The following is a 15,496-nucleotide window of genomic DNA, read 5'->3' as shown; positions in this document are numbered from 1 at the left end:
ACTTTAACCCAGATTGTCTATTTATCATATTTTTTTTCAGGTGATGGCTCCCATATTCGTCAACAGTTCAGCAACCCACATTGCTCACGCACGCACACATGTACGCACACACACATGCATGCACACACACTACACACACATGCACACACATACTGCCCGCACGTGCACACACAAATACTGCAAACCCACACACAGCATGCCAGGCGTGCTCCCAGCTTCGGTGGAATGATGTTGTATCTTGGCAAATTAGTGTGTTGGCAGTATGTGTGTATATTGAGTTATTGTGTGCTACAATCTCTCTAATAAACATTAATTCTCAAGGCTCTGCTTGCTGTCAACCTGTTTGCCTGATTTAATATTCTGGGCATTATTCTGTGGACATAGACGTTATGTGAGTGTGTGTGTGGTCAGTTGACTGGTAATGGGTCTATCTGGCTTTTCCACCATAGAATATAATAAACTTTGTGTGTGTGTGTGTGTGTGTGTGTGTGTGTGTGTGTGTGTGTGTGTGTGTGTGTGTGTGTGTGTGTGTGTGTGTGTGTGTGTGTGTGTGAGAGAGAGAGATCTGGTTGCAGTGGCACTGATGCCATGGTACTGGGCTGTGTATCATTCTTCTGATGCTAATCTAACTGAATGCCCTCAGGTGTGAGGGTGTGTGTGCGTGCTATTCTTGAGAGCTCTGCTTATTCCGCCAATTATAAAACTAATAACCAGCCAATGTGCGCAAAGCAGGTGTTGATTAACCCGACTGAAACCATAACGCACCGTGCATGCTACCTGTATGCTAGGCCTAGCCCTTGGCTGCAGTATCTCTCACATTCATCATTTTTGTGTTCGCTGAATAGACGGATGCATTGTTTGTGTTTTTGATGACTTGTCTCTTCTATCGTGCCATATCCTAATTACAGAGTTTCATCTTTGGTCCCTCTCGCTCTCTCTCTCCCCATCTCTTCTGGTTCTGATGGTGTTGACAGTGAGTACTTTTACACAAGCCAAACTTTATTGATCAAAGAAGTCCTCCGGGCGAATGGGCACCTCTTTAACAACTACAGTCCAATCAAGGTTCTTTTTTAGTTTTCCATTCATCACCCTTGTCTGGTTGCGTTCCTCAAGAAACACTTCTCCACTTCCTTCTGTATGATTTGTGCCGTCAACTTTCATTCGATCTTTCATTCGATCTTTCAAAAGAGACCTGTTATTGTGCTGTTGGTGGCCTTTTGTGGTGAATATAAAATTTTCTGAAACAGAAGGTTGTCTCTTCCCATCTATGAAGTTCTCCAATAGACAGTGGGACCGTGGTATAATTAAAATGCATGGTCCAACACAGTCTTTCAGGGATTTTCTGCAGGCACCAGCTTTTGGTTAAATAGTAGAAAAAGTCCATATCACCACACATTTTTTCATGCTCGTCATGCCAGAGCAATTCGCAAATGCAAATTAGTCTTGAATCTCTCAGTTCACATATCCGAGGCCCGCTATCAACTGGTGACGACCAGAAAGCCTCTGGCTGCAAATGGATAGACCTACAACCAATCGGAGCAATGAAAATGTGATCCATCAGTGGCAACCATCTTGGTTGCTTATGAAAAACGCCTCAACGGCACTCTCATAGGGCGCCTCTCTGTGCAGTCATCATATCAAACCCTCCCCATATTAGATAGATGGTTGAGATTGTACCTGGCCAGGTCTGCTGGAAATCTGTCTCAGTGGGAGCAACAGCACAAATAAAACATGAGCTTACAGATGCCTCTGGTTCCAAGGCTAGATATTTTGGGTCATGTATGTAAAAGTAACCATCGGGTGAAATGGAAATGATAAAAACATTCCAAATACGGGAAGTGCGTTTGAGGCATTCTTGAGTTGTCGTAGGGAGTATGCTTTGTTCGTAGTTTGCTCGGTGGACCCCTATGCCTTCTGTTATCATGGCAAATCGCTGATAATGCCGGTGCCTAATGCTATGTTTTTGAAGTGGAAATACCGTCCCATACCGAACGTGCCTGATTCATTATTGATTGTAAGCGTTGCTTCCCTGCCTCACCTATACACTTTGGATAAAAGCATCCGCTAAATGACAGAAAGTAAGGGTAATGTATTCCGTCTGGGTGATATCGGCTCACTTTTTTTGCTGAACATGCCCGTCGATGGGGCCAGTCCAATCAATCTTCTGGAACCATCCACGTTGCACATTTTTCTCAACCAGCTTTTTGACAGCAAGTGCATGGCTGGTCATTTTACAAGGCTTTCGTTTACGCATTATTCTTGTGGAATTTAAAGAATTTAATGTATCAAAGAGCCCACATTTTGCCAGCCGTCGTGATATAAATCTGCCATTACAAGCCATTATTAAAATTAACATTTTTAGTGACATCACAAATGGCAGTCTCCCCCCTGGATACATGAGGGATGAATCAGCCTACCGGTGAGTCAAATCCACTGGGTAGGCTGGTGGGTCGAACTGCCTGATGCGATTTGTCACAATAAGGGCTACATTTTCTGTTAAACGGCCAATCAACATCCCACCTGGTGGTAGAACGGGGGGCCCTTAAACGTTTGAGCGATCAGCACGGTAATGGCCGTTGCTGTGTAGTTCTGTTCGGCGGTGGACCAGAGGGAGTGTGTGGATGTGCCGAGAGGAAAGGGGACTGGGTTGGCTATTAGAGAACATGATTTGGGGGGATGTCCGAGGCTTAGGAGCTGTGGTCTTTTTATAACGGTGGCTGTGAAAGGCTATTGATTTTTTTCTTTTTCCTTGAAAATTGATATTTCGAAAGGGTACTCTGAGAGGAGAATGTGAACAATTATTTCATGGATCACATTAACTTTTTTTTGTATATTATTGTGATTTTACACAGATTTCAGAACACACGCTCTTTCTTTCACACCCCACACGGTACATGACATGTTATTTGCAAACGTTTGTCGTACTGTGCGCAGCTGTGTCTAATCTACCTGTGCTTTAGAGAGCCAGCGGAGGGAGATAGCTGGCTGCTATGCTGACGGAGATCAGCCTCATCTGTGATCAGAGAATAAACCTTCAGTTCAGTATTTTTGTAGGCCTATTTCTTTCTGAGGAGACCAGGTAGTTCAGTTTCATGACATTGTTTGCATGTTCAGTTTATGTTGTTTTGGTTAATAAACAGTAAAGGGACTGCATTTATGTAGCGCTTTCCTAACCAACGGCTTCTCAAAGCGCTTCACAATATATTGCTTAACATTCACCCATTCATGCACACATTCACACACCGACGGCGGTGTCAACCATACAAGGCAACAGCCAGCTCGTCGGGAGCAGTCAGGGTGAGGTGTCTTGCTCATGGACACCTCAAAAAATCTAGGAGCTAGGTGGAGCCGGGGATCGAACTAGCAGCTTTCCGGTTACCAGCCAACCCGCTCTACCTCCTGAGCCCCCAGTGTGGGGGGCCCCCAGTGTGGCGGGCCCCCAGTGTGGCGGGCCCCCAGTGTGGCTGGCCCCCAATGAGGCGGGCCCCCAATGAGGCGGGCCCCCAGTGTGGCTGGCCCCCAATGAGGCGGGCCCCCAGTGTGGCTGGCCCCCAGTGTGGCTGGCCCCCAGTGTGGCGGGCCCCCAGTGTGGCTGGCCCCCAATGAGGCGGGCCCCCAGTGTGGCTGGCCCCCAGTGTGGCTGGCCCCCAATGAGGCGGGCCCCCAATGAGGCGGGCCCCCAGTGTGGCGGGCCCCCAGTGTGGCGGACCCCCAGTGCTGTTTGCCACTGTAGGGTCTCTTTTCTCCTCTTGTTCAGTTTGGCCAGATCCCCTCACCTTTTCACTCGTCATGCTCTGCTGGGTGAGCAGGGCAGCAGGAACCATTAGCACATGTTCTTCTCTGCAGCATTTCTCTGGGTTATGTCTCATTGGTTTGAGGTGGCCTTGTAGCGGCTTAACAATATACATGCACCAAACGTTCTTGGTATCTGTAACACACTGACCCCGTTTTTATTGCAACCCACAGCAATGTTGTTGGGAACAAAACCAATACATGCCTTTGTGCCCTAAAACCCCAGCTGAGCTTCACACTTGTGTTCTTGAAGAAAGTAGTTCAATCCGGGTCGCTTTTAACTCACTTTATTTGTTAAAGTATTTCGGTATGGTAACTATGAAGCGAATGGAGGGAATTGTATTTAACACGCGTGGAGAGAGATACCGCAGAGCTATCTTCCTCTGCCATATGTCTCTGACCTCATCTGACTCCGGCTCCCCGTTTGTATCAGGTTAGCATGGCCTATGTGAAGTAGGCATGGCCTATGTGAAGTAGGCGTGGCCTATGTGACGTATTGGCTCCGGCTTCCTCACCTGTCTAAAGGTGCAGCCATCTGTGGCTGGAGTAGTTATTGCAGCTTATATGTTGGTCCTGCTCCCCTTGTGGCTATGTGGAGGTAATGCAGCTTGTGTGTTCGATGCTGCTTCCTTGTGGCTATGTGGGGGCAGCTTATGTGCTTAAAAAATAAGTAACACACTGTAGCGCAATACTCCAACACACAACCACAGCTAACAGCCACACTAACGCACAGAACCTTAGCTAACACACAGAACCTTAGCTAACAGCCACACTAACACGCAGAACCTTAGCTAACACACAGAACCTTAGCTAACACACAGAACCTCAGCTAACACACAGAACCTCAGCTAACACACAGAACCTCAGCTAACACACAGAACCTCAGCTAACACACAGAACCACAGCGAACACACAGAACCTCAGCTAACACACAGAACCACAGCTAACACACAGAACCACAGCTAACACAGAGAACCTCAGCTAACAAACAGAGCCTCAGCTAACACACAGAACCTCAGCTAACACACAGAACCTCAGCTAACACACAGAACCTCAGCTAACACACAGAACATCAGCTAACACACACAAACACCGCTAACACACGCTAACCTGGTTATCCCCTCTGCTCCTGTCCAGGTGGGCTACGAGAATGCAGGAACAGTGGAGTTCCTGGTGGACAAGCACGGGAAACACTACTTCATCGAGGTCAACTCCAGACTCCAGGTGGAGCACACAGTCACCGAGGAAATCACAGAGTGAGTACACCTGTGTGTGTGTGTGTGTGTGTGTGTGTGTGTGTGTGTGTGTGTGTGTGTTAGTCAGTGATGATTGGACATTGTGTATTTGTCTTTTTGTGGTAGTCTGAGGTGATTGGACAGTGTGTTTGTGTTCGCCTGAGGTGATTGGACATAGTGTGTTTGTGTGTATTTCTCTGTGTATTAGAGGTGATTTGTTGGACGTATCTTTTTTGGTCTGTGTGTGTGTAAGTGGGAGATGTGTGTGTTGCTGTGCACACTAATGGGATATGTGGTGGAATTGTGTGTTAGTGGGCTGCAGAGGCGATTTATTTTTTTAATACCCTCTGTGGGTTAGTGGTAGACCGTCAGGCAGACTGCATTGGTGTGTGGGCTTGTGTTACTGTTAGCGTGGTAGACATTTGGACAGATTGCGTTGGTGGGTTTATGTTTGTGTAGGCAGTTGGATCTATTGTTATTCTTTGTGTGTGACTGTTATTTAGGGAGGCGGCTTGGATAGATGGTTTTGGTTTGTATATTTGTGTGTGTGTGTGTGTGTGTGTGTGTGTGGGTTACTTTGATAGCCATTGGACTGTGCGTGTGTGTGTGTGTGTGTGTGTCTGTGTGTCTGATTCAGTTGACGGACAGCCATAAAAAAGTGTTCAATGCGGCCCTATTCAAGTTTAACGTCTTATCGACTCTTCCCGCGATCTCGCCTCCTCTCTCGCCCGGCGTTCCTCTCTCTCCTCTCTCTCCTCTCTCGCTCCTTTCTCCTCCGCTCACTAGTTCATCATCTTAATGTTGTGTTTTTGGGTACGAGGAAATTCATTTGGAACAAACGAGCGCGCCGCCGCACATTTCCTTAAACCGAATCTCCGCTCCCCTTCAGTCAAGCGTTAAGCGCTAGATAATTTAGTGAGCGGTGCATTCGGGACCCGTAAAAGGGGGGGAAATGACCGGAGAGACTTGGCGTGCGAGAGCAGGATGAAAGGAGAGAGAGGAGTGATGAGGTGGGGGGTGCGGGGTGATGTGAGGTAGTCCATGATGGCTCTCATTCAGCTCACATGAAATGGTTGTAATATTTAAACGGCTGGAATGACACGGATGAGGCCTGCCTATAATGGACAAACGTACACTCATTCACTCTCTCTCGCGCGCTCACACACATTTGAAAACACAGTCTTGTGGGGACAGAGTAATGGGGACTCGGACGTGGAGCTGACTGAGGCTGCTGCCTCAGGTCTCTAATGGGGGAGGAAGTGGTTTCCCCTCATCGGTAATGGACGTGCGCAGCCGCCGCTGTCATCCAAATAAATCCTGCTTCCTTCTGCTGAGCAAATGGCCGTTAAATGGGCAAGGGTTTTAGGGAGGGGTCGTTTTGTTCTCGTGGTGTTGGGCTTCACCCTGCCGCGTCGGAGCCATAAAGGCCCCGAGCACAAGTGACGGCGTTGACTCGTATCAAATAAAAACCCCAGAGCAAAGCTATGAATTCCGACATGATGAATACCGCTATGATTACCCACGCAAGGGTGTCAATTTGATGTTATGCAAAAGTAACGGCGGACATTTATTCCGACAAACGTGTCCAAACCAATCCTTTTCCGTTCCCATTTCATTGACTTTGTGCATATTGTAATCTGTTTTATTGTTCGCTGCTGTAGGAGTTGTTGTTGTGTGGAGGCATATTGCTGACACAGATGATGGTAACGTTTTGTATAGTTTTTATGCACTTTATTTTCAAGTTAGACAATCAGTCAAATCGATGTTCAGTACTCAGTACTTTTTGTTCAGTTATTCTGGTTTGTTGACTTTCACTTCTCACCATTAGACCGATGGACCCGATGCTCCCGGCCACACACTCCCACTTCCCCTCTCTCTTTCTTTCATTCAGAAAAAGATGGAGGAGAGAGGGGGGGAGATAGAGAGCACCGGTGGATTAATGAGGAGAGGAGGAGGAGGAGGGAGGCTGAGACGGAGAAGGATGGAGTTTGGAAGTTAAAGAGAGAGAGAGAGAGAACTAGGGAGGTGGGGAGAGGGATGAAGTGAAAGAGAGAGAGAGAGCCACTTTAATAACAAGGAAGAGGGGAGATGGAGATAGGAATAGAGAAAGATAGGTGAGGGTGTATAGGAAGAGAGAGGGGATAGAGGGAGATACGGGGAAGATTGGGAGGAAGAAGAGAGGTAGAAAAGGGGGGCAGAGAGTGCATCAGTGGAATAACAAGGATGGGAGAGGGAATGGCAGGCGGAAAAGCTTTAAATTATTCTATATGTTAATGTATATGCCTCTGTGTATGTAGGCCGTTATGAATAATTGGCTGCCTTTGTGCATGTGCAAGCAGTTGATATCAGTCTGATATCAATGCATAGATGTATCCACTTAAACGTGGACCTCACAGTCTAGATATACAGCGGAGCCGTTATGTGATAGCAATACACATATGCATCCACTTTTACTTGGTCATACAACGACTTTGCGCTGTTTCTATTTAGAACGTGGCATTTGATGTCAGCTCTTGCAGTCCAATCATGGCACTGGGGTCCCCAGTGTCTTACACTAGATACGTTGACGTACATTTTTATTTGTTTGGCCATATATTTTTTCACTTTGAAATTAATGTTGGTTGGGTATTGAGATATTTTTGGAAGTTGTATCTTTTTTAGTTTAACTTATTTTAGTTTTCTCATGCACTAAATAATGTTTTTTCTTTGCCATTCATCCCTGTGTTTTACTTTGACAACGTTATTTACACCATAAAGTTCTTACCTTATACCATCTTAAGCGCTAGGTTTGGTATTGATGTATGGTTTCGACCCAGGGATTCAGCTAAACCTTAAGCAGCTTTGGCATCGAGCCCCTATTTACATTGCAGGACCCAAGTCTTTGTTCTGTTACGGCTTTGGCAGAACGTTGTTCATGTTGATGAATATTGCGACGACTATTGTTGAGTGTTGAACTGCTGATCCTGCATTGTGTGGAGTGAGCCCTTTTAAATGGCCTTGTGTCCTATTTGTTGCTCCTGACCTTCAGTTTGATATACCAGGATAATCTCATAGTATTTCAAAATAATGGTTATAGTTTGATACTAAAAGGATATATTCATTCAACAACAAAATGATTGAGAACCAATTTTCAATCATTAGTAACCAAATATTAGTATTTTAGACATTACATTTCAGTGTTTCCCCTAGGATGGATTTGCAGCAGTGGAGGTAAAATGTTTTTTCCCGCTCCCAATGTTTTTTGAAAAAACAAGGTTTCTATGTGCAGTACAGTACATTTGTGCACAGTAATGAGCAGGGGAAATATGGAGAGATTGAACATAATAAGTATAATCTTTAAAACAATTATTTATATATATTTAACAAAAAATATATAATATCAACAATAAACCCTATACAGTAAAATCACATCACACAAATACTACAACAATCAAAGGTCTGTGCCTCCAACCCATGCATCTTCTCACTCCCGCCCCTCTCCCCATCACAAAGGTTGTAGTAGGACCAAAAGAGCCCATGCCTCTATTGAACAAGTTTTGGGGCTCTCTAGAGTCAATAATGGTGACGCTACTAGCTAACACACAGAACCGTAGCTAACACACAGAACCTTAGCTAAGGTTGTAGTATGACCATAAAGAGGCCATGCCTCTATGGAACAAGTGTTGGGGCTCCAGAGTCAATAGTGGCGACGCTATTGAAACTTTACCATTGTGGTCGCTTTCAGTTTTGCACTTTGCAGATGGTCCCTAAGCTCGCGGCTGAACGCTGACAGCTCTTAGAAGCCAATGCAATTCACCGTTCGCTAAAGACGACTCGTTTGGATGAAAACGATGTTGTAGCTGGTTATCTAGGTTACTACATTTAGCTAGAGGTGTCAATTGTGTTTCAACGATGTTTCACTGATGATCTATTGAACCACAAACATCGAATCTGACAATTTATTTCCAACTTTACGGAAGTTCCTCTCCGTTTATCTGCTTTACTCACAGGTGTGTGAATTGACCTGGATATGAAGCGTTCGTAGCGCAAAGTAATATAACATTATTTTTTTAAAGAGATAAGACGGAGCACTCCTGTCCTCTCCAAGTGTGTGAAATGACCTGGATATGAAACGCATATCCAGCGTCTGTAGTGCACGGAATGTTATATTATTTTGCGTAGTGCAAAATAATATAACATTCCTATTTTAAAGAGATAAGCTGAGGCTCTCAACTCCTCTTGTTAAAAAAAAAAAAAAAATTCAGCAGCGGCGGTCATATTTACCGCCGCTGCTAGGTGCATAATTGGGTAAACACTGCATTTTTGGGAATTTTAACTGAATAGAAACAAACCCTGATTAAATATTGGTGAAAAACTGTCGAGGCGCTGGGGTTTAAAAAATACAGGTAACTTCACAAAGCTACCGCTACACTATTAAACACATTCAAATTTGATCAAGGTAGAACATGACCAGTAATTATCACACTGTCTGTCTTGAAAATGTTCTCTGATCCCATACTTCAAGAGGAAAGGAATTGCCTTTGGAATAAATAAGCTTAAAAAGCCACACAAGGCCTTAACAAAATGCACTCAACAATTGATCACAGACAGAAAATATTCTCCTTTCAATATATCAAAAACTGCTGGTTGGAAAGACTTCTCGAGGGGAAGGATCGAAAAATACAGGAACTTTAGCCTCCTCCATCTGCATATGGACCTCCAAAGAAATAATACCTTCCATTTAATTTTTAAATCTAGTCACAGAATCAATTAGTTTTGAATTTCCAGTTTGTCGTGCTATGACCAAGGTAGCGCTCTTCTGTGAATACTGCCAGGGACGGTGGACCTTCGAAGCTCTGACAGGAAGCGAAGCAGTGATGTTTTGACGATGCTGTGATTTTCTGATGGAAACGCATCTGACTCGGCAAAAGAGGAAGAAAAGTCACGGCAACAGCAAAAAAATATTGTTTTTATTCTCATACATTGCAGGTGCCTTTTCTGACAACCCTTCCATTGTGTTTCGTCAGGCTCGTCTTCATATGTGTGGCGTTCACCTATATGGGTTACTAAATGCTGACACTGTCAGGCAGTCTGACAACGCAATGTAGATCCGCTCTCTGTATGCAACGGAGCAATCGTCTTCGGTGCGAACCTTCTACGACCTTTCCACTTCTCCGCTTTGCTAGACATTTCCATGCACCAACTGAAATAGCGTTTCCAAGTTAGAAGGGCTGTCATTATATGACAATAAATATAACGCATTGTAAACTGCTTCACAATTCCCTTGGTGGTTCATGCCTCCTATTAGACTCTATGAAAGCAGCAACAGCGTATCGTTAGCCTCATGGCATAATTTCCGAAGTCATATTTTGGCCAAATTGTGATGTCTAACCTAACTCTACTCTCTTAATGCTGCTGATTCACTGTGCCGCATGCTGCTATACAAGATGAACCTTAAAATATAACTCAGGCAATTATGCTACGAGGCTAACGATATAGAACATCTGTATTGCTTGTTATGTTTATGTGGTTGTTTGTTAATCGACAGAAGATAGACCAAGTGATGTAGACCTTCATCATTGTCACACAAATTGTCCACGCAAAATTTCAGATTTCTTGACACACTATCATGAAGACAATGATCCAGCAGATCTAATTTTTTGAGCTGCGGTGGTCATCTGAATGGCTCTGTGTCAACAATAGCCGTTACCACGACAAGCACTGTGACCGAACATGTAGTCACCGTAGCTTCTCCATTGTCTCCTGGAGCTGAACAACATTATTACCCTCGTGGCTGGTGGCTCTCACTGCCATACACCACAGGATCTGTTCGGCTGGACACCTACAAGTCGATTAGACAACCGCAGACAAACCCACCTTGTTCCCTTGTAACTCTCTTCCACCACAATCCTGACGGATGGTTTCTTGGTCTGTTCTCTAAAAGTAGAAATGGGTCTAACTATACAACTAGTCTGGTAAAAGTACCCCTACTATAAGCACAGACTTGGATAAATCTTGTAATTTGCAAACCAATACAATTCTTAGACCAATATTTTAGTCTATATTATATTATAGTCTACCAATATTATAGCTGTTACCATATTGATCCTTTCTCAGATTATCTGCTCATGTCCGCACTGTTAAGATGTCCATTACATTATAGGCACTGCATATCAATTATGTGAATGTACCTGTTGCCACTCTACCATTGTTGACTGCCGTGATAATAATCGTGCTGCATGGTTTGCACGGTTTGCACGATTCTGCATAAAGTTTCCGGTTCTGTTTCTGGTCTCCCCTCACACACACAAACATTGGAAACAGGAGGCTGGTTTAGTTGGCTAACACTAGCTAGCCAACTCATACAGTTAAGCAGCGTAGCGTGTTATGTCAGCAACACAGACAATGTATTCAATAATCAGTGTTTACTAACCGTTGAAGCTGGTACCAGGAGAAAGCACAACAACATTACGGCATTGTAGCTCCGTCTGTTAGCTAGCATTAGTGTTGGCGACATTATTTACAGTTAAGGCTTGCTTTCCTCAGATTGGATATCGTGCCCACCACCACCACCACCAATGCATTAACCTAACAAATCTTCAAATACAGCCATCTCTTGTAATTTACAACAATGTAATAAGCACACGCTTTCTTTAAACTTATCTAGTGAAACATACTGGCAACAGCGATATACTTGAGCTAAGTCAAATCCAGTGTCCCCATTGGCGAATAATGTTTAAAGCCGCTGGGTATGTAGACTGCTTTGTGCATGTATATGGGGATGCTTTGGTGCATTACGATCAGATACTGGCTTTGCTGTGTGTGTACACTGCTCTATTCGTGTATAAGTGGATGTCCACGTGCAATGGCTTTTTCACAAAACCCTCTGCATACACACGGACATTAACATCTATAATGGTTAAGAGCCTTTCTGTCCGCGATAAGAGAGGGCTGAGGGCGAGAGAGATGATGGGGAGAGAAAGAAGGAGGGAGAGAGGGAAGGAGAGAGCTCTGGGGGGGAATAACGAGCAGGTTAAAGAGAGCGAGGGAACAAGGCACCGAATTGGGGAGAGCGGGAGAAGGCTGCAGGAGGCCAGGGGGAGCTTATAAATATTCCAGGTTGGAAGCCAGGCTGTCAGGTGGCTGTGCTGGACCAGCAGAACGGGGGGCTGTCTATACCCTACTTTGACCTAGATACACACACACACACACACACACACACACACACACACACACACACACACACACACACACACACACACACACACACACACACACACACACACACACACACAGCGCTGTGCTTTACCTCCTTCTGTGGGGTTTTAAAAGGGCAGTTATTTATGTGTATTGTCTGACGTGCCGCTAGCCCTGACTGTGCACCACTGCTCAAGAGACCTGGGGTTTGCATTTAAAAAACTGTCTAAATACAAACCAAGTTCACTCCAAGCACAGGCAGAGGCCTTTAGATGAACTAAACCTATCCAGAAGTTGTGGGCGATCTTGGTGAACTGTTGAAGTGTTGCCACAGAGACATATCGCCGTGTGTGTATGTGTGTTGTGAACAGGCAAAGAGCCCCCCCCAAACTGCTCCCCCAAACTCCATCCCCAACTTTATCCACTCCATTCGTCACGGTAGCCATGTTTCCGTCTTATTATCAAGGGAGTTTTGAGCCAACTTTTGAAAGGTCGCTAAAAATAAGTAAGGGTTACAAACCAAAAGGGCTAGTCGAACCCTCTGACAAGTGTTTCCTTCAAGCTTTTCCTACTGGAATGCTTGGGATGTTTTTTTCAACGAGGAGGCTGAGGAATATTGTGGTGTCCTCGGCGGTCCACTCATACCTGTAGTTGCCAGCAGCAATGTTTCTGCGAGTACAGGGAAGAGGCCGGCAGCGTAAACAGACCATCAGTCATGGGAGGTAAATGTTTGCCATGTCTGAAATTATTCATCAAAACGTGTTCCGATCTGCAATTTAGCATTATTTTCTTAAAAGTTGAAGACCCAACTCAAGTAAGTGTAAAAATGCTGATGGGATGAGGAGGATGTTTTTGAATTTGCCGTTTCCATCCACCTTTTCTAATGCGATGCGTCAAAGTTCTCTCAAACATACGTTGATGGACACCTGTGTGTGTGTGTGTGTGTGTGCGTGGGGGGGGGGGGGGGGGGAGTGGTTCCCTGGACTCTAGGTATCACAAACTTTCGCGAACCACCTTTGCAAATTATAAAAAATAAATCCACATGCAGTGGTTGAGCAGAAGATGACAGCACCCCCTCAGCACAATGGAACGCAAAACATTGGAATGAACAAAGATTGATTCTTTGTTTGAAGCAATAAATGGGTCTGTTTCAATAATGAAATGCAGGCACCACCTGATGTGCCCTTGTGCACCACAGATTGAACAACACCGTTAGGCCATTCACAACCGCTGCATTTCAGAAGCCAACTTCTCCCAAGAAATAAGAGTAGTCGATGATTTGCATGAGATGCACCATACATGTTTCACCAAGTCAATTTACAGTTCCCGTCAAAAATATCTAAAATACAGCCAGCAATGGGGTTAACTAAGGTAGTCTAATGATGCAAAGTGTCACCTGGTGGATTTGACAGACAATCCTGTGAAACCCCGTGACAGCAATGTGCTCGGTCTCGCTCTTTTTCTCGTTGTCGCTTAATTCCCCACTCTACCTCTCTTTCCCACTTTTCTTCCATCTACCGCAAATGTGTAATTAGTTTTGCATGTGTTGAGTTTCATTGTTGACTTATCCCCCCTCCCACCTCCTCTCTGCAATCCCTGTTCCTTCTGTCTGTGTCTGTGTCTGTGTGTGTGTGTGTGTGTGTGTGTGTGTGTGTGTGTGTGTGTGTGTGTGCGTGGATCTCTCTATCGCTCGGTCTGTCTCTTTCTCCGTTTCTCACTCTCCCGAACTGCTAGTAAAGTACAGCTGCTCGCTCGATTCCAGTCATTCAAGCCATCTTTCCCTCCTCCATTCCATCCGTCCCTATCCTCTCTTCAGGTCCTGGCTCTGTCTGAATAACCAATCTACCTGTCCATTCACCCACCTCACCTCCTCTCTCCTCCATCCATCCATCAATCCAATAATATTCTGCAGATTTTTGCTGTCAAAATATATGATCTATATATTATATTCCTAGATATTTATGTGACATTTCTAGACAGTTATATTCTTAAGATGTGTGTGTGTGTGTGTGTGTTGGGTGCTCACTAATTGGGCTTAAATAGACACTGTCTGTCTTCATCCGTGGCTGGGTGAGTGACAACCCTGGGGAGAGTGAGAGAGAGCGAGAGATAGAGGGATTGACTAATTGGCGGATAATAAGTGGAAACACAGGAGATCGGATATACTCGTAGTCTCTGGTGCTGAAGCAGTGGGTGGAGGTGGAGGTGTTGACAGATGGTCTCGATCTCTGGCGTTGCTGATATTCTATCCTTTTTTTGTTTTGTTTTTTGGGCTTGTCACGATCCTATTCACTATTTAGGAGTCGTTTTCCAACCAAGGCAATTTGCAGTGAATTCAGATACAGGTCTTTAAGGAGCAGGTTAGGAGGTGGATGACTGTGGACATTGGGGTCCATACCCAGAATCAGTTGGCTGGGAGTCAAAGACCCCCATCACGGACTATCTCCCTCCCAATGAACATATTCAATTGTCTTTTAGTCACCGTTGCTGTTGCACATGATTCTGAAGCATTATTCCTATAGAAATAGTTTAAATGGGACATATTATACCACCAGGTGTAAGTGTGATTAGCCTTAAAAGCCGTTTCGAAAATCTGGCCCATATGACATCACTAGTGGGCGTGTCCACCTAGATCTGTGCTGGATAGATCAGTCTTCCAGCCTATCCAGTGAAATGAAGTAAACGTTGCATCCAGCACAGATCTAGGTGGACACGCCCACTAGTGATGTCATATGGGGCAGATTTTCGAAACGGCTTGTCAGGCTAATCACACTCACACATGGTGGTATAATATGTCTCTTTTAAGCTGTATCCTTGAAAACCAAGAGTAGTAGAAGATTGCCTTTCTCCCATAGTCCTCTGGATAACCTGTACTCTTCTCTGCTTACCTTTCCTTGTCTTTATCCATTCTGAAACCCGCCTGCATACCCCACGATTGTGTGTGCGTGTGCACACTTTTCAGTCAGTTGCACAAACATCTTATTGAGTTCTTGCCGCATGCGTGTACGTGTGTATAGGTAGGAAACAGTGAAGCACATGCAGACGTAAACAACTTTACAAATGCCCTCGGGCTATTCAAAGTGTGTGTGTGTGTGTTTTTAGGGAGATAGCCAAGCAATGCTATTAATTTTTTATTTTCATTCTGCATATTTCACCAGAGTAGACAAGTTCCCATTGGGACTCCAATAGATGCGAACTAGACTGCTCACTAGACTGCATTCATATCACCTCCCAATTTCCTTGAGTAAAGCAATGCTGAAAACGTTTAAAACCAAATCCCACACCGCCCTTAT

At 44.8% G+C, this 15,496-nt stretch overlaps 1 protein-coding gene across 1 annotated transcript in view; it reads left to right on the top strand.

Annotated features, from left to right (window-relative positions):
- Window positions 1-15,496, top strand: part of LOC307091149 (pyruvate carboxylase, mitochondrial-like) — a 244,143-nt gene that overhangs the window by 44,554 nt on the left and 184,093 nt on the right. Inside the window, exon 10 of the mRNA XM_079758053.1 lies at window positions 4,930-5,048. Coding sequence (XP_079614179.1) covers window positions 4,930-5,048 — 119 coding nt within the window. The remainder of the gene's footprint in view (window positions 1-4,929; window positions 5,049-15,496) is intronic.

This window comes from Pollachius pollachius (assembly GCF_949987615.1).
Source record: "Pollachius pollachius genome assembly, chromosome: 20".
In the NCBI taxonomy this organism is placed as follows: domain Eukaryota; kingdom Metazoa; phylum Chordata; class Actinopteri; order Gadiformes; family Gadidae; genus Pollachius; species Pollachius pollachius.
The sequence above is the reverse complement of the archived record's forward strand: the minus strand, read 5'-3'. Positions and strand labels throughout refer to the sequence as shown.